At 37.7% G+C, this 26,088-nt stretch overlaps 1 protein-coding gene across 1 annotated transcript in view; it reads right to left on the reverse strand.

Moving 5' to 3' along the window:
• The window catches only part of SLC2A13 (solute carrier family 2 member 13), a 148,654-nt gene that overhangs the window by 23,693 nt on the left and 98,873 nt on the right, over positions 1-26,088 (reverse strand). Inside the window, exons 5-7 of the mRNA XM_027679305.1 lie at positions 19,192-19,355; positions 14,275-14,395; positions 2,608-2,733 (exon numbers count right to left, since the gene is read on the reverse strand). Of these exons, the coding sequence (XP_027535106.1) occupies positions 2,608-2,733; positions 14,275-14,395; positions 19,192-19,355 (411 nt within the window). The remainder of the gene's footprint in view (positions 1-2,607; positions 2,734-14,274; positions 14,396-19,191; positions 19,356-26,088) is intronic.

Genomic DNA, 26,088 nt, shown 5'->3' on the forward strand with positions numbered 1-26,088 from the left:
GAAGCTGTTTCTCTGAACTCCCACATCAGGCAGCGTAGTGAGAGCTGCTGCTTCTGACAATGCTCAGACATCTGAGGTCCAACAAATTACTCAGGTCTTTCTTCTCTCCTGAGCATCATTAATGGCAAAATAAATTTGCCATAAGAGATTAGCATAACTCTGGAGGTTTTAAGCCATTTAAACTCATCCATTGAATACTGAATGGCCTGAAGCCATCAGAACACACAGGACTTACAAAGAGGTTGCACGTAATAGTTATGGTTATCAGCTGTCCACAGGTCACAAAATCATCTTTCAAGTTATTGAACCACTTTCTGATCGTAAAAATGCCATGTATTTTTAAAATAACTGCCCCTGTATGTCTAGTTTGTGACAAAGTAACTTTGTGAAAGGAAGGGCTGCCATTTCCTTCACCAGCGCTGTTAGTTTGTCTCAGGCACCTGTTCTCCCTATGCTGCCAGAGAAATCCAGGTGACTCCAGCTGCTCTGAGACACAACTGGGGATGTAACTATGCTGTTTTCCCTGCAGCAATCTCCTTCCTTGGCAGGGAAATCCTATGGCTCTGTGTGACTGATTTTTCTTTAAAGCAGACTGACGATTTGAGGAAATGGAGCTGGGGGATGGTGTGTGAATGTGAACCCTTGGAAAGCAAAACCTATGGAGATTCCTTCCGGGCTAGTATGCAGAAATACATGTGTCTGTGAAGAGGAGGAGGAGAAGCAGTTGAGGAGGCAAAATGCTTCTCTCTTTCACAGGGCTTGGAAGGCACAGAAGGAGCCACCTGAGATAGAAATTAATGAAATAAAAACTAGAAATGGGGATGAATATTTGAAAAAAAGAAATGTGGATATTTTATTGGTTTTCTGTCTTAAGGCAGGACTTTCCCTCCAGTGACAATCAATATAAAAAATTTAAAATTGTTTCATTTTCTCTTGCAAGATTTTAAGCAGTGTCCTCATGCTACAAAATTCTTGCACAAAATGGAAATGTTGCATTTTGCAATATGGAAAGGAAATATTTCTTCTTTCTTATCTAGTTTACCTCAAAAGGCTGTCTAGCAAAGAGTGCTATGTGAGAGTGAATCATGAATATGAAAGGACTGCTGATCCCCACATTTTCTATATTATACAGTAACACTGCCTAATTAAATAAAGTTTGATTTTATCTATCAACTATTCATAACAAGTTTTTGTTTCCATGTATGTCTTCCTGCGTGCTAGTATGACTTGGCCAATTACAAACACGTTACTTCAAACTACAGCATATAGGAAATGAATGTTTACTTGGAATACAAAGAGACATCTGTTACCTTACAAATATGAGAGTCCAAATGCTGCAGAGTACATCGGGATATCAGGCAGTATGCAAGGTATGTTGCATAATGCACCCTTGAAATTAGTCACAGAACAAATAAGTTGGATGAGATTTTGTAGTATTCATTGTTAATTTATTAACTGTAATAGCTCCAAAATAATCATAGTGCTTTTAAATTAGGATGAAAAAAATGTAAGCTTCTCTTTTCTGCACCTGGAATGAATTAATAGGCATAAGATTTAATGGTACTGAAATCAAAAGGAGGGCAATTTTAGAGTAATTTTAAACTAATGATTCTACAATTAGTAGGTATTTTCATACCTTTCAATCTTTGTCCAATATGACTCACTGCCACTAAGGCCTTTGGTTTTAACTTCTGAGAAATACATATGAAAGTTAAAAAAATTAAAAAAAAAAACAAAACCCAAACCACTAGATGAACCTTTGCCTATTTCCCAAGTATGTTCATGGTGTGTGGGTGGCTGAGATGAATTATGGGGAGGCAGTTTTAACAGAAGTAATTACCTAATTCCTTTGTGGCTTTGAACCATTCTAAACTCTAATCCAAGTCCTAATCATTATTAAAGTATTCATAAAGCCTTTACAAGACAGTGTTCCAACTCATAAAGCCATTCCTTAAGAATAGTCAGCACTTCAGAAAACTTGAAGATTGCTGTGACTTCACAGGGAATCTTTGTGGTGCTTAAGAAAAAGGTGTGATGTACTTTGCAGTTGCATTTTGACTTACCTATGAATGCCCATGTTTTTACAGCCCAAGTGTAACATATGGTATGACAATGCTTTTAAACACAGAAACACAGAAATCTGTGGCCAAAACCCATGCTTCTGACAATTTGAACTTTTCAGATTTTGATCATTTTAGTTTACTCAGTTGAGCTGATTGGTTTCTTTAGTAGGCCAAGATTAAAAGTGTGGTTTAATTAAAGCATTTAAAAAGAAGATTAATTCAGGGGGCTTTAAGTATGTAACTAGTGAATATGCCACCTCAAAGGAATGAAAACATTAAGGAAAGGTAATTTACCTAATTGTTAGTGTACTTTTGCCATAATTCCCAAGTGACAGAGTACACCAAACTGGCTGCACACATCAGGGTCAAGGCTTTTATTTAGAACAGTTAGAAAGTAATCACCCATTTTTGACAATATCAAACTATTTTTTTCTTTCAGAACATCCTAAGAGTAATTTTTTATGTAAAAGCAAAGTTGTTATCAATAGCATAAAATGCACTCTCTGTAGAGCACAAGACCAAAAAATCTTGAAAAGTGACATACCTGCCCCAAGCTGCTTTCATTGTAGAATCTTTATCAACAGGAATGCATGAGGACTCAACAACACTTGATTTATTCAATTTGTAGCAGAGACCACAGTCTGGATCTAACATACATCCATTACAATAGCTGAAAGAGAAAGAAATAAATACTTAAACAACACTTCGTTCATTTGCACATGTCAAAACCGACAGCATCTCCTAGTCAGTCTTGTAATGCAGGTAGTTCAGTTGTCAGTGTTGAAGACAACAGAACTTCTCAAAAAGCTATCACATATTGCTTTCACCTTCTTCTGTGACACATTTGGTGGTCCAATTGCAAATGTCCCAGTGACACCTGACGAGGGTCTAGGATAATTCACTCACAGAATGAACTTCAATTAAAAAAAGACAGATTGGGGTTGCAGAGGAAGAATCATCATAGAATCATAGAATTGTTGTGTTGGAAGTGACCTTAAAGATCATCTAGTTCCAACCTCACTGCCACTAGACCAGGTTGTTCAGAGTCCTATCCAGCCTGGTCTTGAACACTTCCAGGGGTGGGGCATCCACAACTTCTCTGGGCAACCTGCTCCAGGGACTCACCACCCTCACAGTAGTGAATGTCTTCCTAATCTACATTTAGAATATAAATCTACTTTAAATATACCTTCCTCTTGCTTAACTGACAGCTCAAATTCAGGTTTGAACAGCTTTTTTTTTTTTAATTAGGAAAGCTGCATTATATCAGCTTTTAACTGAGATACTAACTTCAGAAAATATTTTTACAATGGAGATAAAACAAAACTTTCAGATAAAAGTCAATCATATTATCTAACTGTAGTAAACATTTCTTCTCTTGCAAAGATAAATGAGAAAATTGTAATTCTGCAATTATCAATTTTCGAAGGGAAGGACAATACCCATATTACAGTAGCGAGACTTAGTTACATTTTGTTACAGCGATATTAGTACAGCAACGGGCAGTAACCAAGAGTTGACAGGAACAGAAGACAGCAGGTCAATAAAAACATTTTTATACACCACAAATGTATTCAAGTATGCAATAACAATACTAAAAAAATGTATAAAACGACAATATTTTCACGTAGTGATAAGAATATCATGATATCAAACAGGATCCTGATATATGATTTTCAAATGTAGAATATCATCTACTCAAATGATGTTATCAAAGTACCTGTTAACAACATGAATTTATAAAAAGCAGAGTGCCAGCACATCCAGCATGGTGTCCTGGCATAGAAAGCAGTCGTTTCCAAATACTACATGCTATCAAGTGAAGGAGTGAATTTTAAAGTCAACTGTATGCAAATTATATTCAATGTGAACGCCATGTGCAGAATTTAAGAGATTAAAGTGGTCTTTAGGCAATAACTCTCTTCAGAATATTTCAGGATTCAAGGTTTCTCTAGATTTATTCTTTTTAGGTTTTACATTAAGCAGCCAAATACCAGAAACCAGCTAGAACATCAGCAAGACACAGGAATGCAGAGACTGACAATGAGACACAGCGATGATTGTCATCTTTATGGTGCTGCCAGCAGAGGACAGGATGGGGACTGGATACCTCATCATTTTCCTCAGCATCCTCAACAGAATCAATGCAGAGATGAACCACAGAGCTGAGCTGTGCTCTGTCTGTTCTGTCCTGCTGGGCTCACTCTATGGATAATGCAACATAACCTCATTTGGCGCTGGGCATCAGTAATCAGACAAGTAGGAAGCAGAAGATATCTTATTTATTTCTCCCTCCCATCCAGGAAAAAAGTCAAGAGATTTGATTACTGATTCCAGTGTCTATATGGCTGTTACTTCAGCTGATCCTCTGGTTTTATTGGATATCATAGAATAATTTAGGTTGGAAAGGACCTTTAGTATCATAAATCTAACTGGTCTTCCTTTTGGCATTTGACATTATAAGGGATGCTGGATTTCATGTCATGCCAAATGTCAGAGGTTATAGTTTCTCATAAGAATTTAAATAATTTAAAACTATTATTTTCCACAGCTTTTCCAAAGCTTGTCTTTCAGATTGAACAGTTAAATAACAATTTACAAGCCTTTACTTTAGGATTTCTCATCATTAACTATACAATGAGTTCATACAATCAGGCTTTGACTTTAGGTTTTAGAGACAAGACCAATTTATGTCAGAGGAAACACAGAAATTCAATATACAAGACTTAAAGCCCTTTCAAATCTAACTCCCAGCAGACTTAGGGTAGGCTGTTCAAAACATTTAACATTCTTCTGTGCACCATTTTATCACTGACACAAAATTTTGTTGTCTTTGATAAGATGAAGACCAATGTTTTTTCCTCCCAACTCCCAAAATATACACATTACAACTGTTTCATAACAAGTAAAGAAATCTGTGTCAGTTAATAAAGTCTAATGATCACAGAAGATGCAGCATAAAATAAGCAAGGAAGACTTTTTTTTCAAAGAAGCAATAAAAAAACAACCAAAGACATCTTGTGCTGAGGCTGTTTACTCTAGAAATAAAATATACAGTAGTTTCAGGCTTATGTCCTTCTTCACTCCAGCCCCATTGCTGTTTGCTAAACAAAACTATTTAACCAATTTGAAATTGAGCACATATTCTGACATACCTGGTCATAGTAATGTAAATAATATAGGACATAGAATATATCAGGAAAAGAAATGCACAACATAAAAATTACTACAGAGCTCCTTTCTGTCCTCAAATGTACCTTCTTATTGACCCTACCCATATATATCCAAATATATGTCAGAGGATAAATCTACGAAAATACTGATAATTCTTCAAATCTACACCACAGATCAGTTATGGTCTCAAAAGCTCTATACAAGAATACTCCAGGATGTCTAGGTAGGAAAGGAAATTTGCATCCAATTATAAATGGGAGATATGCTTCCTTTATTTTATCATGAAATATTTATATTTGTGCTAAGTTTATGAGCCAGTGTCTTGAAAACAGGTTCACCTGTGAAGAGCCAGTTGAAAATTCCCAGGCAGGATGGTTCTCTACCAGACTGACAATTCAATATTAAATTACCTGAGAGAGATTATTTGATTTTGATGAAACCAGGCAGCAGAAAGGTTTTACAATGTGCCTTTTTCCTTCCCTGCTTACCAGCTGGGCTCCTAGGCAACCCAACATGAAGGCAAGTGTCTAGACTTCAGATGCTTCAGCCTGTGTAGCAGAATAACAACAACCAGGAATGCGAGGCTCCAGAAGTTCAAAGACACCCAGCTTCTTTGCATATCAGTGTGGCATGAATTCAACAGAACAAAAGTCTCAGCAGCTTGACCTTTCAGTTTATGGGGAACCGCCATGGAATGGGATTTCTGGGTTCCTGCTTCATCGTCACAGCATGTTTACTGAGAAGCTGATGGACTATTAGAATATATATCCCCAAACTTGCCATTCCTCCCTCTGATTCTGCCAACACAGTCAATGTGTTCTCTTTATCTGACCAAACAAGAATAACTGACATCTAGAAAGGCAGGCAGCACTAACTTTGAGGTCCCTCAATAGCAATTTCTTGCCCATCTGAGCATCAGCAGCTTTCAGAATGCTCTGCTCTGGAGCAGCCTGCCTGATTCCTTAGGTTACAGGTTGATCACAAAGTTCACAGTACCATCCTCTTTCACAGAGATCTTACAGTGTGTGGATGAATTATTAATTGACTAGATGTGCACATTTTTCTTGATACCAACATTACTATTTTCTTTCTTCCTAACGGTATAGTTTACTAGCCTCTAGTACAGTCTCTAAAAATACTGAATAAAATCTCTGATCTGCCAAAGTGACCCTCCAGATGACAATGAAAGGTTCACAATTGCTTTTTCCCCACTGCGTATGTTTGGTTTGTCATTACATTTTGTGCTCTAAATTTGCAAAATAACCTTTTAAGTAATGACTTTCCTACAATTCTCAGCAGTCTCATAATGTGAGCAGCAAGTTGTACCTTGCCACTTTTTGTTGAGTGATTCAGCACTAAAAAGACCTTTGCCCACTGCCCTTGCTCTGCAAGTGCCATTTCTCTTGTTGTCACACTATTTTGTCTTTTTCAAGATGAATCTCAATTTCTGAATTATTCATTTCAAAACATTTAATTGATTTTAATTTTTGCCACATTTTAAAGAACTTTCAACTTTGCCTTCTGTGTTCTGTTATCCAATTACAAAATATATCAGTATGTTCCTATTGTCCGGTTACAGAAATGCAAACCGAACCTGATAATATATTGTGGACTGCATAGCTCTTTGACAGAATGTAACACCTGATTTCATAATATTCTACCATGTGAGCAGCATGAACAGCCACTCAAGAGTATCAAAATGTCCCCAAATACAGACGTTTTCTGGGACAGACTCTTTCCACTTCTTTTGGATTCATCATTCACACTGAGCACATGCTGCACGAGCAGCCCAAGTATGTGAAGAAGGATTTATATGTGAAAATCTGATACATCCACAACATATAAGTTGGACCTGATGATCCTTAAGGGTCCCTTCCAACTTGAGATACTTATGTAGGACATTTTGTTCATGTCCTGTCTTTTCCAGAGAGTAAATTCCAGTGTCATGGGCTTGCTGAACACACTGCTCCTGCTCTGTATGATGCAAATATTCACATTCCTGCAGAAGGTTTTACTCATAGAACTGCAGGAACAATAAAAACCATTTCAGGAAAGGCTCAATGTAGGGATGGCAAGGTCTTGCAGTATCTATGGAGGATTAGCAAATCCCTCCCAGAGAGAACATCATAAGCAGAAAATCACTGCAGGCTGGAAGGAATGTCACTTTGACTGTCCCCTGCTTTCTACTCTTTCCAGCTTGCTGTTTGCCACAGTGGAAGCATGATCCTAGGCCAGGTGGATCTTTCATTCTACTTAGCATGCCCTCAGATTTAATCTTTGCTCTCAAGATTGGTTATGCACACAGTCTTCTGCCTCCCTTAGCATGCAATGTAGTTGCTTTCCAGCTGCTTATAAAACAACAACAGACTTCCTTGCTTCTGTGCTTGTATTCTCCTGTCTAAAACCCGACAATATCTCTTCCTCCAGCCCCAACTGAAAGAAAATGCCCAAGATACATGAGCTGAGTATCACTGGTCAGGACATGTCTACTCAGTTGGACTCAGCAAGGGACATGGGCAACTGATGAATCCAAACAGCCAAGGTATTTAATTAAACAAAAAAACCCCAGGGACTTTTGGACAAATACTGCAGTATCAGCTCTGTTCACATGTCAAGATATTGATGCCTTCAGCCGTCTACAAAACTAGGAAACTTCGGGTTTTTTGGTAAATAGCTTACTTCATTTTTATACACAAGCTCATTTCAGTTAGGTATTAGAACCGTGTTTAAAACTGCCTGATGCTTGTGTCTGACATCTTGTGCTGCTTGCATGTTTCACCCCACCTCAGGCACAAAATCAAGCCCCTCTTTACACTTCCGATGATTCTTGTGTTGCTTCCGAAAGTGAAGCACTAGATTTAGACTAAATATAACTGGACAATAACATAGGGGATGCTTTAAGAAGTTAAAATGTGTGCTAACTGCCTGATACCACTTCCAGCTGTCATATCTGGGACACAGGAAATACAGTATTTAACAAAGAATGAGAAAAACCCACTTGGACTTCAAGAGCACTTTCCTGCTATTAGAGGAGATCAAATGACAGTAAGGTCTACCAGCAATCTGTTAGGTGCATATCCACATGTGCATGTATCCACTCAGTGATAAGGAAAAGCTCTAATTTATATTCACAGTACTTGTATGCTGGCTGCAGTTCTGTAATTTACCACACAGATACTCCAACAGATCTAAATCACAGTTACGTTCAAGTATGATTAAGCTCTTCTCATCTTCAAATCAGGCTCCTGCTCCATCTAGTCCACTGAGACTATTCTTTGGTGTCCTCCCTAAAGTTCCAGACCAGTACTGAATCCTTATCCTTCCTGATAGACCAGCCATATAAAAACACATTAGCTTTCTTCCAGTGTTCCCTAAACCTTCTTCACAAAGGCTCACATGCCTCAACTATGCCACATAATTTATATCACCTCAGAGCAACTGTTTTTGGCCTCTAGGTGTTTGCTACTTCTGCTTTAGATCTGGTGAGGACCCCGAAGGCTCAATTATTCTTCCCACCTATCACAGTCCTATAAAGGAAATCACTCTTTACAAACCTTGCCTAGTCCTTAGATCCTCATGGTTACACCACTACTGCTATAACACCTTGGTAGCAAACTGTGTTGGAATACTGACACCTCATGAAAAGTGTCTTGATCTACTTGCTCACAGGAATCAGATGTTTCTTGTCTTTGATGATATTTTTTTCTGAATTTATATAGCCCCTAGCATAAGAGCTTCCTGATTTATTCCTGGAACTGAGCAACACAGACAATAAGGAACAAATACATCTGACTTATATGTACCTTTATTTTGGATGTAATGGCAGTCTCTGTAGCATATTTTGTTTTTAAAACTACTCTTCCAAAGAGACCCTACACATAGATACTATACTCCCAGCTTCCAGGTAGATCAGACAGAAGCCTTGTTCAAACTTGATTAAAATCACCCTTGTGTGACTAAAACCTGCAGACCATGTAAGGTGTAACACCATCACTTTGGAAAACTAGAAAAAAATTCCCTAAGCATTGTTTCAGTTTTTGTTAAACAGCAAAGTCTTAGAAGTATTGGCAGAGATGTGAAGTGTTAGTAGGTTACTATATGAATAACAATGCCTTGTTTCCTCATAAGTGCAGAGTCAAAGTATGTGGAAATGTTAACAACAGTTACAGGGATGGCATTGCACTCACAGATATTATAGTTCAGGTAAGTCACTTTTCGGATCTTTGTGTTGAAATTGAAGAGAGGACTTTTTCCTCACTCCCATTAAAGATGCTTACTACATGGACTGACATACTCCTTCCTATTCTTTATAATTTAAAATTAAATTACAAGTTTTGATTGATAGGAGCAACATGCCAGCAAAAAGAAAATTATTACCAAGCAATATAACCTTATATTATTTACTTAATATATTCCGAGACTATGTTGAGGTCACTTCACAGTTCTACAACACAAACTATCAGAATTTTAATTACACTTCATAAGAGCTGGTAAAAGTATTCTCAAACATTTTTATCTCTTCACATATTCATAATATTTTTACCTTAATAGCCAAACCACATTACTATATTTATTATTGCAATTCTCAGTTGTCAGAAACACCAGTAGCTCAAGCACTTTGGTATTAGAAACAGAAAATGAGAATCACACTTTAAAAGATACTGGTTCCATGATACAGTGACATTATGCAGAGTACCAACACCTAGTTTGCTGATAAATCAGACTGTCAATGAGTTATGTCAATAAAATAAAGTACAATAGCTAATAAACTTCTAAATAATGAAGCTTCAGTTACTAGGTTGGCTGAGTTTTTCAGGACTGATCACAATTATATACTTCTGCTACATTCATAAAGAAAATACATATTTCTGTCCATTAGCTATCTTATAAAATGGCTATGTTAGAGTACTAAATATTGGTGCCTCCATCTTGGTGGTGTGTATTTGTACAACAAGCTTAGGAACACTAGCCACGTGAGGGTGACTAATTCAAAGATGAACAACAGAGTCCTTGTGTGCCCAGCACAGCTGGCACCACCCGTATTATTCTAATCAGCCTGAAGACAATCTGTTCAGGAAGGATCTTGAGAAACTTCTCGTGCACAGGTATTATTTCCTTAAGATACGAGCACTAACCTAAGCTTAACACAATATTTGCCATTTTCATATAGTAACTGAGATGAAAAATTTTGCTTAAGCAGAACAAGTTCACATTATGTCTTCTACAGCTGACCAAGTGTCAAGAAGTGAGAGAGATGGACACATGAATAAAAGGAGACAAAAGGACTAAGAATACAAGGCAGCAGGACAACAGTCATTTGGCTCAATTTCCCAAACAGTCACACCACTGATTCTTTAAAGACTGGGAAAAGGTAGGAGGGTAACTAATGTCCTAATGTCCCAATCTCAATCCCCTTCCAGAACCAGGCAAGTTCCCAGTAAAAATAGGAACATGTTCATAGAGTTTTGGTAGTCAGAATAGGAATGGCTAGTTCATCTTTTAATTTCTGAGGTGATAAATTTTGGGATGGTGCTGGTCTGTATTCTTAAATTTACCTCTGAGCTTCTGTGTGGCCTTGATGATATGTAACAGATCACAGCTGCTGAGGAGATTAAGATCAAATAAAGCAGGTGACCACACTGCAAATTATCTACACAACCTTACAAAGCTGAGTGTGAAAATGAAGTTTGACTTAAGGATGGCACAGAGAGAGCATTCACCTTGCCCCTCCTCAGTGAGACACACATCCACTTCCATCTGTGAGGAGGCAAAACAGATTTCAGTGTTCAGAGTGCCCTGCTGAATTTGCATTATTTCCGTGATTCAAATTTTGTTTCAGAGATTTATGGATTATTTTTTGTCTGTTTGACTATGATATTGTACATCTCTACACTAAATGAAAATATTTTGTTTGATATTCACAGCATATGTTACTGGTTTGTTTTCTGTAAACATGTACAAGTATCTTGTTACTCTGTTTGCATGGCACAGCTCTTTCAGAACACAGTGTTCAAGCCCTAGGTGCTTTTTTGAATTAGGACAATGACTATGCTCTTTATTTGCTAGTCTGTTCTATTTTCATTGTTATTCTAGCAGCAGAAATTAATCTGTGCAGAGGAATATGGATCTGAAGGAACAACAAGCAAACATACTGTTTGTAGTAGCTCCAAGGGTTTCTTAATGGACACCCCCACTTACTCAAACCCAATGGATTTGCAAACATAAAAAGCATTTTTACTCTGAACAGTGTCAGTGAAACTTCTGTCAGCAAAATAACTGAAGTTTTCATAACTTATAAATACATTTTGGCAAAGAAAAATGCAAATTATATTTAGGAAACGCTCCCACACTGAAATGCCCAAGCTGCAAACAAGTTTATACTCTAAGGATAGCTCACCTCAGAGAAGCACTGTGTCACCATTAGATGAAGAAGACTGTGAGCTGCATTTGTGTAGGCACACATATTCAAAAGCAGTTACAGTGAGATGGCATTACTTGTCTATCTTCTGAAGTCCTGCTGCCTTTTGCTTTTCCCAAACTTTCTGAGACCTCTTGAAGGCTTGCAAGAGACTATGGTAAGCAATCTGAGATACCAGCAGTTACAGTGGAGCAAGCTAAAATATGGGTTAAACAGCAAGAGACCACTGCCATTAAGTTACCTCCTTTTACTTTGACTGGATATCCTGTGTGTAACTATCTCTACAGTAACACTTGCTGTCCTACATGGAGGCTATCTATACAGTATTGTTCTTGGAGTGGCAAAGAAAATATGGAAGACTGGCATTATGCAGACTAGACTTTTACTTCCAAATCCTCTGGTTTGAGAATCTCTTTGATTCAACTCCATAATTGCCATAGGGAATACGTGCAGGGCCAAAAAGGAGGGAAAGGTGAACCACACGGCATAAAACCCAGCCTTTACCTTTCCTTTGGTTTCCAGGTTCCACCTCTTCCTTCCAAGACCATGCATGTTATGCCAAACTTCTTCTAACCCAAGTGGAATGGTGAAAATACCATCTACTTTCTCATGACTAAAACAATTTTAAAAATTTCATTCAGCTTATTGACAATGTGCACAGAAAGCAGGCATACTTGGTCCTTAAACAGACACTCTTCCAAGTCAAATATAATGTATGCTTGTATTTTCATGCTTGAAGCACGAAAATTTAGATATACAAGCAGTTTTAGATTTACAAGCATGAAAGTTGTTATTAAGTGTATCAATCACTATTTTTTTAATCCTTTTAAATACTGGGTGCTGCAGCCTAATTCTGTGATTTGTGGGCAGCAGCATCCACTTATTAGTTTCAACTCTCCTGGTTTTTGTGTCTTTCTACTAAAGTATACCATAAGATTAAAATAGAAGCACCTAAAGCTTTCTCATATATTGCTCATTATTTCCACCCCCTTATTCACTTTTATCTTTAAACAAAGAGAGGTCCTTCTATTTCAAAATACTCTCAAATGAAAATATTTCAATTCTTTTACTGCTCTTTTTCCAGACTCTCTGAATTTGTATCATATCTGCTTTTGCTCACTTCATGTCAGAAACAGAAATCACAACAGATTACAAGTATTCAAATAATTCATGAAACAACATGCCTTTACTAGAACTACCCGCTTTAATTTTTCATGCTTTTGCCCAGAAGTGCATGCCACACAAGCTGCAGTGGGTCTAAATTTCTTTCCTGCCTGGCTGTGGTTGACTGGAACATGAAAACTCTGTCAAATACTTTTTCATTGTTTTTTAAGTTGGACAAGCCCTATTTCTTCTATGCAGATTTTATACTGTTTCAGGTTATATAATCATCTAGCTTTATTAAATAACAAATTATAAGCTCTGCAAAGGGTGCATCTGCTCTCTCCAGACATCCCTTCCACACAGTTAACTGAAGTCCTAGGCAAATCCTTCTCACATTCTTCTTTTAAGGAAATATTATTGCAAAAGGAGAGCATTTGGAAGCTCTTCCCCCTTTACATCTTTTAACCAGACTACTCACCATTTGTAGACAGGCCCATCTCAAAAATTGCAAAATATAGCTGTATAGCTCTGCAGTAAAAACCAAGTAAAACTACAGGTAGAAATCCTTATATCTGGTAGTATGCCATGTTGCAGTTATTAGTATCTATTTATACTCAATGAAAACCTTCCATCCCCTCCCCAGATCCTTAGAATCTTTCATCTAAGACATTGCTGTAGCATAAGAAAAGTCATGAACCAGCCAATATTGCTAGGAAACTAGAAGCGTAGCTCTTCTTTCTTGGCATTTATTTCTATTACAAACACTTGTAAAACAGATTTTGAACATAAGTAAGAATTTCTTCAGCCATTGAACTAGTCTTCTCTGAATAGAGAAATTTCTAGTCTGGCAGCTAAATGAACAAAAGGGCACTCACATGTGAATAAAACTCACAAAATATGGAAAATTACACATTCCTAAAACCCCAGAAGTAATGTTACTTGAAACTATGATTGTATATGGAAGTGCATCTTCTAGCTACTATAGAAAAATAGGTCAAAAGCATCACATTTATTAATTGGTATGTTATTAACTGAAGATTATTTTTTTTCCACTCAGGAAAACCACAGGCAAGAAACACATATTCTTGAAGAGTTTACAGCTGTTATGCATGACAAATGTACAAGCAGATGAATAACAGCAAGTATTTTCACAAATTCCTTGTGAAATATTCCTGACTTTGTGTACACTATGACTTGTAGCAGGTGTGATATATCAGAGGAGGTAAATGTGGAATTTACCACTTAACCACCTTATTTAGTCCAAGAAACTCCAAAGGATTATTCCGAGAATTTAATCAGGGTCTAATCTTCTCTACAGAGGGAAGTTAGGATTTAATCTTCAGCTATTTAGTTTAGTTCCTTGTACCAGGCTTTGTGAATATTTGTTCCTTGTACCAGGCTTTGTGAATATTTGTTCCTTGTACCAGGCTTTGTCTATTACTCCACTAAGTTGTAAAACTCAATTAAATGGAAACAATCTTCAAGAAGACTGCATGAATGATCATGAAATCTCACCTGTATTTTGTGCAGGTAGAGTTTTGATGTGAAGGATCTGGTGGATTAAGTGTGATTCTTGGCGAGACCTGAGCTGATAGCAAAAATCCCGAAGCTAGGATAATGAGTGCTACAGCAGTACCTAAAAATACAGACAAAGAACAATGTGATACTTTTCTCTAGAGCACATGATATAATTCTCTATTGAACTGAACTCTGCTTGGAAAAGCAAGGCACCCCATCACTATGCACACAGCATTCGCTAAGGAGTTGTGATGAGAACCTAAGAAAAATACCCTTTGCTACATCCACATCTTGAATTAGGTTAAATGTTAAAGTCAAGTGCATCGGGTTTAATGTCCAGATATTAAATTAATAGGTTGACACTTCTGTAATATGTGGAATTGACAACTGCATGAATGAATGGATAATATTATCTTTGGTGTTTAAAACACTACTGTAAAGGTAAAATTTAACAGTGACTCTGAAATCACCACACTTCTTCCCACTCCCATACCCAGACTTGCAGACTGTTCCGTAAAAAAGAAAATAGCATCAGCTTTCTTGTTGACTCTACTTCCCTTTGTGAAACGAGAGAAATTTGACATTTAATAAAAACACCATCAAAAAGTCCAACATCAATTTCTGATCTTGCTTCAAAGAGCACACATATCATCTGTTAGGAAAAACTCTCTTTCCATCTGTTTGCTCCTGTCTCCCCCAACAAATTCCTTGTGCAAGAGCTGGGCAAAATGAGAAGAGGAAGATGACAAAAGAGGTTCGTATTTTGTGCAACAGGCCATTACTAGAACACAACTCACAGTTTTCCTACCTTATTTGTCACACGCACACAATATACTGTATCATTTTAATGAAAACTGACATACCTCACTACTCATGATACTACTGCAAGTGCTTCAAACTCAGACCTAATAAAACCTTTACGTCCTGCTACTCAACGATGCATTGAGATCTACATTGTATAAAATATCCTGTATACCTATTTGAATACTCATTATTTGTGTGGCATGTTTTATTTGAGAGGTCATACACAACATGTATGGCCTGATCTAGTAATAGCCGTAGAAAATTAGTAATAACATTACTTGTGAGCTGGTGACTGATTACACAATAACATTATCCTTACTGCATAAAACCAGACTCACGGACCACTGAAGCACATCCCAGTAGGAATGTAGCACACATTTACAAGTGTGCAGTGATATAGCTTAATGATTAAGGGCAAATGAAAAACATTGTATTAAATTCCAAATACTTCTCATCATCTCTTTGCTCAGTATGTTAAAAACATGTAAGTAATTTTCTCAGTAACACATCTGTGTGAACCTTTAGAAATGCCATTACACTAAAACCCTCAACATGTCAGTCTGGTAATCTTTGAGAAATTATGCATTATCTGGTCTTTATTTTGAAGCTTAAAGTATTTTTGCTGGGCGGAGAACAGAAGGGATGTACTGGCAGTTTTGGGGGTGGGTTTGAATGTTTTTTTTTAAAAAGAAAAGCGAGAGTTTCCCAGCTGGCAAACTCACGAAGTATGTGGAAACCTTTTCCTGAGAGATAAATAATATCTTAAGTACAAAGACATGTAATATAATTATCCATGAATGTGCCTGTGCAGCAGTTATGGCTAACAGGAAGTTAGTGCATGAAGTGCAGAACGCTGAATGACACATTTACCTGAACCAAGGCTACTAAGACATTAAACTCAATCACAAACTGTGTGTGGAGAAAGCACCTACTCACCGTAAGATATTTCAGTTCATTCCATATTTGGCTTTGTACTGCTATGGCTGGTAGGTACGCTAATAATACCAGTATTCTGGGCAGGCTGGATATTACACTAGATTTACTGTACTTTCAAAATGCCGTAAACCAGACAGAAAATATCTTTAGACAGGGCTTATAATCTTACTCATATTCATTTTAAATATGCCTTGTCTGTCTTTCAAGTTAACCAAATACACTAACATTCACTTCCAGAACCTCTGTAAATGTCTTATTTCTTTGGAAAAGTACACAATATGTAAACCTTGGCAAATGAAGTTTAATTAATGTTTTCATTCTGTGGGAAGTTGTGCTATGATGAACAAAACCAAACAATTACAGCACATCATTAGCCGAGATGGGAAAAAAATCCAGAAATACCCTGAAGACATTTTAGATCTTCTCTGTTTTAAAAAGACACAAATTGTCCAATGCCCAAGTACCACCCTGCTTTCAAATTGACAAATTCTGAAGGGGAAAAAGAAAAACACAAAGAAAAATGAATAACACAGTTGTCAAAATTCCTGCATGTTTCCCAATTAAAGCTTTGAAGAAAGAAGTTAACTGAAGAAAAAGAAGAAAGATAAAGAAATTATAACAAGATATAAAATGAATGTGAAACTAAGATGAATCGGCAACTGTAGTAAAGAGAAAGAAAAAGGTCATTTTTTTTTTAGTAGCAGTTTACTATTATTTTCTTAACACTATATGAAAGGCTCAATTTTTCAAAAGTTTGTAATATTTTGAAAATTATAAAGATACATTAAATGAAATGTGAAATAGCTCTTTCTCAAAGTTTTCAGAAAGCAGGAAAAGCACATGAGTTTACAAAATGAAATTACAGTATATTGGCTTTTAATCAAAATATTAATGTTACTATCTCTCTTCTGGTTATTCTTGCAGGTTTTCCTCTAATAAATTAGCCTTTATCAATAAAACAAAACCCCACAGCCACGCAGCAGTAGGCAAAAATAGTCGTTTTGTTTTCATTTTGTGCAATGAGAGACTGGGGCATACCCAGCTTCCCCAAAGACCAGAGAAGCTGCCAGTAATAACTCAGTGTGAAAGTTAATGTCCTTGGAAATCCAAAGTAGAGCAGTAAAAAATATGTTTACCTCTTGAGAAAACTCAACATAGAAAACAAATCCATCAGCAGATTTAGTAATTATCATTCTATTACACAGCACTCTTGTTAAGGAAAACACATCATATCCACCACTACCTAAATCAAAGTGTCAAACGTTGCATAAAAAAAATTCTAGATGGTACAGAGAGATGACATATGATTTCATTATTGTCATTATTTGTACTTTCCTTAAGGAGGGGCCGCACAATAAAAACCACAGGAAGCAATGCAGCACGGCTCAAGTGATGCTGCAGACTGAGCACCAGCAACTGACCACAAAAGAAAGACCATTTTTTAAAACAATTACTTTGTGTCCACACATCATTAGCAAATAATCTTTTAATGCATTGTTAATTCTGTGTCTTATTTCTATATCCTACTCTGTTCCATGACTAATACGCTTTGTAAGAGACATTTATACCTACATTTCAAATGTACAGCCTTTGAATATGTTAACCAGAGACAAAAGCAAAGAACTCTGATCATATGAAAAGTCCATGTGGGAATAACAGCTTTACAGCTGAGTCCAGATAAACTTCTGAGGGGCTAGCTTGACATTTGAGATTATTGGGGCCAAATCAACAGATAAATAAATACTCTGTTCCAACAGAGTACAAAGGAGAGGCGGCACCCAAGCACCAGAAGTGTCAGTGCAGGGCCTGGAGAAATCTGCTTCACAGAAAGACAAGAAAACAGACTGTCTGGAGGAATCAAAGAACTTATAGGGGAGATGTATTTTAATAGATCTGCATGCAGTCTGTGATATAAGTATCAACTTCAGATTTTTGTTGATATCTTTTAAGACATGAGTAATGTGCTTTTACAATCTCCTCTGTCATGACCTCATTTCTGAACTTGGATTGTGAAAAACACGTCAGGTTTCTTGACTCCAAATCAAAATTATAACCAAGCAAATCCACATTTATTGCAACTTGGAACACCAAATTGCCTCCAAACTGCATGTTTTAATTTAAAGATTTGAGTTACTGTGTACCAAACATGTCTGTGTACCCAGACATGTCACTGGGTTGTCACTGCTCTGCCTATATAAACACACTCAAATACTTGAGTGTAGATTAAGTCAACTGGGAGCTGGGAACTGCACATGGCCAGTGACATGGCAGCTGGTCCCACTCTCTGCTGTGTTGCACTAACTAGAAGTTTGGATCCTTGACAGCAACAACAGAACAAAATATGGAGACATTAAACCTTCCCAGCCAAACACTTCTGAACATTATTTCAAGAGAAGCAGGAACTGTTTCTCTCTTCGAAACCCTGTTCTTGGAAATGTCTGAACCTTCCAGACATTCACCAGAGGCAGGCATCAGTCACAGATCACTTCAGCCAGAATGAGCCCATGATGCAGGAATAAGCAGGGAATTACCAGGCAGGACACACTGAACACAGGGTGGGTGCTCGCTCTGCCTTTTCCTGCTTCCAAGAGAAGACTCCTGTGATGAGTTATGGTGTTTGAATATTTGGATAAAATGTACAAATCCAGAATTCTGCCCTTTAGTATCTCATACAGGAGATGAATTAAAATAACACAAATGTATGTAAGATATTTACTGCACTATATCTGAGGTAACTATGCAAAAACTGCATTACTTTTTAAGAAGTGCTGCAATAGTTATGCAATATGCTTTCTTTGGTACTTCATCATCAGATGGTTCTGAATTCCATTTTATCAGCCAGGAATTACATAGGAGATTTAAAAAATAACCAGCTGTGAAGTTCCAAGCATTTGATTCCTGAAACTGGAAAAAAAAGCTAAAGATAAATAAAAACATTGTTAAACATGGCTTGAAGGAGAAACACCTGAAAAAATAACATGCTGTCATTTTTAAATTAGCCTTTAGCTGTGGTACTATACTACTAGTCTTGAAAAGCTATATGATTTCAGGGAGAAGATGGCAACAACACTGTAATTTTAAAGAGGACTACTTTGAAAAAAATTGCACCTGAAATTTTATTTTCGTTTCATTAATAATTATGAGGAAGATACTAAACACTAATGAAACACTCACCTGTTAAGCTACCAAGTGTAAGTTTCCGGCGACCCATTCTTTCAACAAGCCAGACTCCCACAAGAGTAAAAATGAAGTTTATAAATGCTGTCAGTGCAGCCAGCCAGATTGCAAGCCTGTCATCTTCCACTCCTGACATCTGCAGAATGGTAGCACTGTAGTACCTATGAGGGGAGGGAGAGACAAATACGAACACCATTTATTTCAATTTGGCTCATGTTATAGTTTCTGATTTTAAATTGAAAAAGATCATAACAAATATCAAGTGTGACCTCCTGTATAATGCAGCTGCAGACTGACACCCAATTACCCTGGGAAATCAGGCATAACCAAAGCATAATTCACACCTGACTGAAGTTTTGACCAGTGGACATCAACAGATGAACTGCCATTCTCTTGGCTGTTTGTATTTTCAATGGTCAATCATACTCTGCTAGAAATGGGGTTTGCATTTTTAATTTAAATTAATCTGGCTTTCAAATTCAGCCACTTTGTGTTCTATCTATTTTTATGCCAATACATAGGATTTCAGCACTCAGTGCATTGTCTAGGGAAAGAGAGCTCAAAATCAAATAGATTTTCACTCCCGTTAAAGGTCATACGGAATTAATCTATGGCATCCAACATGTTGCAAGTGACACAATCTGATTTTAGGTTTTGTAGTTTTATTTCAGTGCCACCAAAGCTCACGAAACCATCTCTGTGGCATTACTTTTGTCTAACTGGAATATGATGGCTCTGAAGTGCCTTAGCACCACGTGCAGGGTTGTGAATCTGCATCTAACAGGAGAATTTAACAGAATGTTCTACTTCTCTCTAAAAGGAATCAATCCTTTCACATAAACAATAACTCATAAAAAATTCAACTGAAGAAAATGAAAAGGGAGGAGAAATGAAGCCTTCTACCATTTTTCACAGAGATCAAATGAACACAGACACTGTGCCCATGTTCTCAGGGAGAGCTAAATAAACCCTCAAGAAAACACATGAGTACTTTTGTTCATGCTGTAGAAGCACGTTTATCTTGTTCTATTAATTTATGCTGACTGATATACTGAATATTCAAGCCCTCAAACACCTCACGGCCGACAGGCTATCACACAGTAATAACCATCAAAAATGTCAAAGCTCGCTTTTTTTCTTTTTTGGTCAAATTGCAGCTCGCTTTAATGTCCCCTTGTTGTCTTAACGCCCAGATGTGCCAGCCTCAGAAGTTGCAGTGGTTCTCATTTTTCTATTGTAAACATAATCCGCTTTTTATTTCAAATCAATAATCCATGATGTACAATATGCTCAGATGTCATTTAAGACACTACCAGCACATCCAGTGCCTACGGCTGGATGTTACCCTCTCGCCTGTTGGCTAAGACAAGGCATTTAGAGCCTCCCAGCTCCCTTCCTCAGCTCCTCTTCCCTAGTACAACTATTTGAGGCCATGCCTATGCAACCAACTCATGGTGCAGCAGGAGAGGACCTCCACAGTGACACTGTTCAGATGCAGGACCCTGTGTCTGTGTCCATGCGGGTATGACTGCAACACCTCATCCAGGCTCATCTCAGATGCACACTCTGAGACCCCAGCAAGGATGTGATTCCTGAAGAGAGGAAGATTCATGAAGGATAGACATCAAACCACCAACATTAATGTGTCCTCATTTCTTAAGGTGCTCTAAATTACACTGCTAACTGCCTGTCAAAACTTATATCATGCCGCACCGTTTTAGCGACCAAAATTATTCCATCTCTGATCTCCCAATACACCTTCCTTTTTCTTCTTAAGGGTAGGAAAATAACAATAAATGTCAAGTCCTGGCCTGTTGACATGTACTATGAAACTCCCATTTACTTCCACCAGACAAGGCTTCAGGAAGCCATGTTTAACTCCACACATCCAAATCTTCTCAAAATCCAATTATACAGGGAAGTCAGAAATTGCCAGTTGTCAGCAGCAATGTATAATGTACTGTCTATACAGTCAAAGAAAGCAAAGAATAAAGAATCACATAAAAGCATGTAGACGTCTACTGTCTCATCCATACAAACAGGCACTGTCTGCCAGCAACATTCCTTCTGGTTGCTTATTGCACTCACAGGTTATATATCCTCAACTGGAAGCTTATTGTTTATCCATAAATAAACAATGTGTTTTAGTTTCTATGGAAAATAAAGCAGGGAAATTCTGCAAATCCAAATGCCAAGCTACCAAAGCCTGAGTGCTGGGCAATGACGTTCATGGCACAGCAACCTAAGTTCAAAAATTTAAAAGGGCACTTGCATAGATTATGATAACTACTAAATCAATTTGCTTATGTTTACTTATTTTAGTATTCCCATCTTTTATATCAACCTGTGTAGACCTATCTGTATATTTAAATAACAAGACATCAGTCTTTTTAAGTTCCTCTTGACAAGGTAAAAAACCTATGTGGTAGAAAAAAGTTAAGTGGTGATATTATACAATCACAGTGAATACTGCAGGTCCTGCAGGGAACTGCAATTTCAGTGACAAAGTTGTGCAGTCCCAGGTTATTTTCTAAAACATAACAAAAATTACAAAAGCACCTGTGTATCCTTGGAATTTTTAAGTAAGTACTGTATCTTAGAAAGCAAATAAATACAGGCAATTACAAAGCCACACAAAGTAAGTGTGTTGGTGTATTGGGTCTGGCTGAGCTGGAGTTCACTTCCCCACAGTAGCCCTCACAGTGCTGTGCTTTGCATTGGTAGCCAGAAGGGTGTTGATAACACACTGGTGTTTTGGCTACTGCTGAGCAGGGCAGCACAGCATCAGTGCTGTAACATTCCTTCCTCAATCAAGGGCAAGATCCTGGGAGGGGACCCAAGTAGGCCAGCTGACCCAAACTGACCAAAGGGATGTTCCATATCATGTGATGTCATCTTAGATATAAAAGCTGAGGCACGGAGCAGGAAGGTGGGCATTCACTGTCTCCAGTGGCTGCCTGCTGAGGAACCATTACACATGCTAAAGCCCTGCTTCTCGGGAGTGGCCGACCATCACTGCTCATGGGAAGTAGAGAATAAACCCTGCTATCTTTTGCTTCACTTTTGCGTGCACAAGCCTCCGCTTTGCTCCTGCTTTAATAAACTGCCTTATCCCAACACACGAGTTGTTTTCCATCTTACTCTCTCCCCTGTCTGGCTGGGAAGGGGAGTGATAGAGTGGCTGGGTGGGCACCTGGTGTCCAGCCAAGGTCAACCCACCACAGCTGGGTATATACAGAAAATCTTTAATACTGTTTGTTTCTGAGGATGTAAAAATTATGTTGTTCTATCAAGAGTTGGTATACATTTAAAAAAAAAACCTGGAGACATTTCCACAAATTTAAGAATCCTCATACTAATCCTTTGATTACATACTGAAAATGCACAGTTAATGAAGGGAATTAAGCACTTGAAAACACTTTTTCCCCTCTTCTCTTTTAGAGTGAGGTGTTGCGGTTTTTTTGCAACAATATCCAGTGTTTAAAGAATAGGAAAATTTCCCCCTTCAAGCAGGTGTTACAGACAATTCTAGATGCATCAGGTTCCCAGGTTACCTCCTTCAGCAACAGAGAAGCAGTCCATCATGCCAGGCTTTGTAGCTCTCAGTCAAAAAAAGAAAAAAGCCCGTCAATAAGGCGCTATCAGAGTTCTGAGTGCCCATTTTTCACAAGGGGCTGCTCCAGCCCATCTGTCATACCAAGTCCACTCCACCAAAGTTTCTGTCTAAGGATGTCAGCCTTTTTGAACAGACTTTGTAATTCCTGTGAAATTAACGAATAAATCTAAGGTTGCCTTTACAGAGAACTGAAAATGAATCTGTGTAATAGTACTGTTTTTATTAAATGTTTTTAATCTGCAGATTTACCCACCTTAATCTTTTGTTTGCAGCTTGAACTCAACAATCATACTGTGTCTGGCATTTCTGAAAACTCAGAGGCACTGAAGAAACAAGAAACACAAGCCAGGGAACTCCCACTGGTATTACCACTGCTGGAAAGAGGCCAGGCACATTGAGTAACTGCAGTTTACTGAAAGATGGACTATACAAGCTTGAGAACACCTAGAGCAAAGCGGCTTGCAGACACAGTAAGCTTGCTTCTGCCTGTCCCACACATCCACATCAATGTTAAAAAAGAGATTTAATCAAGAAAGTTTAAATTGACACTTTCATCACTAAGGTCCTGCAGAACTACCATGGCTTCACTGGAATGATACATTAAACTCTGGCAACACATCTGTGCAGATGAACCCACAGAAACAGCAGGAGAAAGCAAGAGCAGCATATGGGAAATTAGATGCCAAAGTACTGGAAATAAAAACAAAATAGGAAGAAGTTGATATATCTGGAAGGAGCCAAAGACAGCAGATGCTCCAGGTGTGGAGGCTCTCTGACAGGAGGGATGCTATGACCCTGCTAAGCACCGCATGAAGCCCAGGGAAGGGAAACAGGCACAGTGGAAGGTACAGTAGAAGCAGCAAATTAAAAATATCCCTTGGTTAGACTTGTCTGAAATAAAGACTGCGGAGCAATGAAGCAACATCGGATCATACAATCAGTGTTGGATAAAGTGGTTCAACTTCCCAGCTTCAAGTTCTACACACAACAGTCAGAAGGAGGAGTTACACTCTGCAGTTTCCACTGCGGAAGTTGCATTCAGAGCAACCATGGAGACCTGGAGACCTGGACATTTATTGAAACTCTGCTGTTTCCCTGTCTACATATCTAATCATGTCTGCCTAATCTCTTACCTTGTTTTTTAATCCCATTGTTTAAGCAGCTAGATTGGCCCAGATGACCTTTAGAGGTCCCTTCCAACCTTAACTAGTCTGTGATTCTATGAAACACAAATTTGACCACCACCTTTCTGAACTCTCATAATACAAAATAGTAATATTAACTATAACACTGATATTATGAAATACCTAAGCATAGACCTACTTTTCAAAGGGAATTGCTTTTACTGGAAAAAACTTGGTGGATGCTGAATCTCCATTACCTATGGATAATGAAAATGGAAAGTCACAGCAAGGATAAGAACAAACCTTACCTTTGACATTAGAGAAGTTAATCACAAAAGCTGTAAAAATCCATTTCATCATTATGATTCAGCATCAGTCCCAGAACTACCACATTAGTCAGTTTAGAGCCTTTAGATTCCTTAAAAAATTAAAATCTTAAACCATCACCTGTTAACTTGAAAAAGGGAGAATCAAACTATCTCAGCCACCCTCTGAGAGCCCATATAGTGACAGATGGGGCAAACCTGTCCAGCCAAACTAGTTCTGTCAGGTCTTGTGCCATCCTCACAGTCTCTGCTCTGATCCAACTTGATTGTAACTTTTTAGCTGTCTATTCACTAACTTTTAAAATTATGCAGACTCTTGTTTAAAATTGTATGACCTGATTCTTTCCCCTTTAGCACATATACCGCCTTACTTTAATTCATATTTTGAAAACTTACCTCATGACCTACACTTGTGCCATACTGCAGACTGGCAGCGCACAAACCAACTTTATTACCTTGTCTCAAAGTTCTCCTCTGCACAGAACTGTTTCAGTGTCAGTCCCTCTGGCAGGACACTCTGTTGTTCTCTAAAACTGTAATAGCTATTATGTTTCACAAATATTAGTAAACCTGATTCCACCTTCTGCATTTAAAAATCACAGAGAAAGTGACCAGTGATATTTACACACACACACAAAAAGTATATTTAAATAAATAACTCCATGCTCCATTATCTACATATATAAGGGACTATTGAGCAACCTCAGCCACCTTCTGAAAGCCCATATAGTGACAGACATAAACACACACAAACTTTGTGGCTAATATCATTCTGTTAAACACAATTCATCTTGTTTTATTCCACCTGATGAATTGCTTCAGCAGGGGCAGCAGAGGACACTTTGTCATATTTACTGTTATGTTCCAAGAGATTTTAACAATAATTTTAATGAATTATAAGATGCTGTTATTTGTGCACATCAGCTGCACCTCTCACAGCAGAGACTAGATGTGCCTGTATGACAATGTACAAACAAAAATTATTTTGTCCTCTATCCATTGGATGTCAATAAGACTCTTCCTGCTCATTAGTTCCTAAAGCAACTCAAATTCAGATATAAGACAGGTCTATTTGGGTACACATACCTTTACTTCCAGATTAAGAATGAAAATATCTAAGGAGTAGATCCTGAAATCTTACTGAAGCCTGCCAATTCATAGCAGACTCTGATGTTTTATAGGACTCCAATTTAAGATCAACAGTTGAATATTCTTTCCCATACTTCTACTTTTGAAATCCTGAGGAGCTCTCCAAGGAAAACGCTGCTGCATCATCTCAAAGTCTATAATGGATTTTTCAAAATCAGTGCCTGGGAGGCAACCTGAGGGACTGCCACTCTACACTTACCTACTGTAATTATACCTTTAAATTCCCCATTTAGCAGCAATGATGGATTGTGATATAAATGCTTTCAGCACAGAGTGAAATGACATCATGAATGACACATATCACAACTAGTATACTGCGATAATAAAAACACTCAGCATTTAATACTCTTTGACAGATAACTATAAACATCCAGTGAGTTCTCTGATTCAGCATGTTATCCATGTGCAAGGTACATGAAAAGGATTTAAGAATTACCACATAATTATGTCAGGATTTTTTTTTAGTGTCCAAACAGACACTGTCAGAGATTAAAAATACCTTTAAAGGATTAAGATCACCAAGACACACAAAGGAATTCAATTCCCTAAGTTAAGGGGTTATTGTCACACACCTTTTGGGTCATTTGAAAATGCTGTTGGAATGTCTGCTGTGAGACTAGAGAAAAATTCCTATTCTTCTTTTCTTTATTTATTTACTCTGCACTGGATACACCTTTGC

This window comes from Neopelma chrysocephalum, unplaced genomic scaffold, assembly GCF_003984885.1.
Source record: "Neopelma chrysocephalum unplaced genomic scaffold, ASM398488v2 Primary Assembly neopelma1_45, whole genome shotgun sequence".
Taxonomy (NCBI): domain Eukaryota; kingdom Metazoa; phylum Chordata; class Aves; order Passeriformes; family Pipridae; genus Neopelma; species Neopelma chrysocephalum.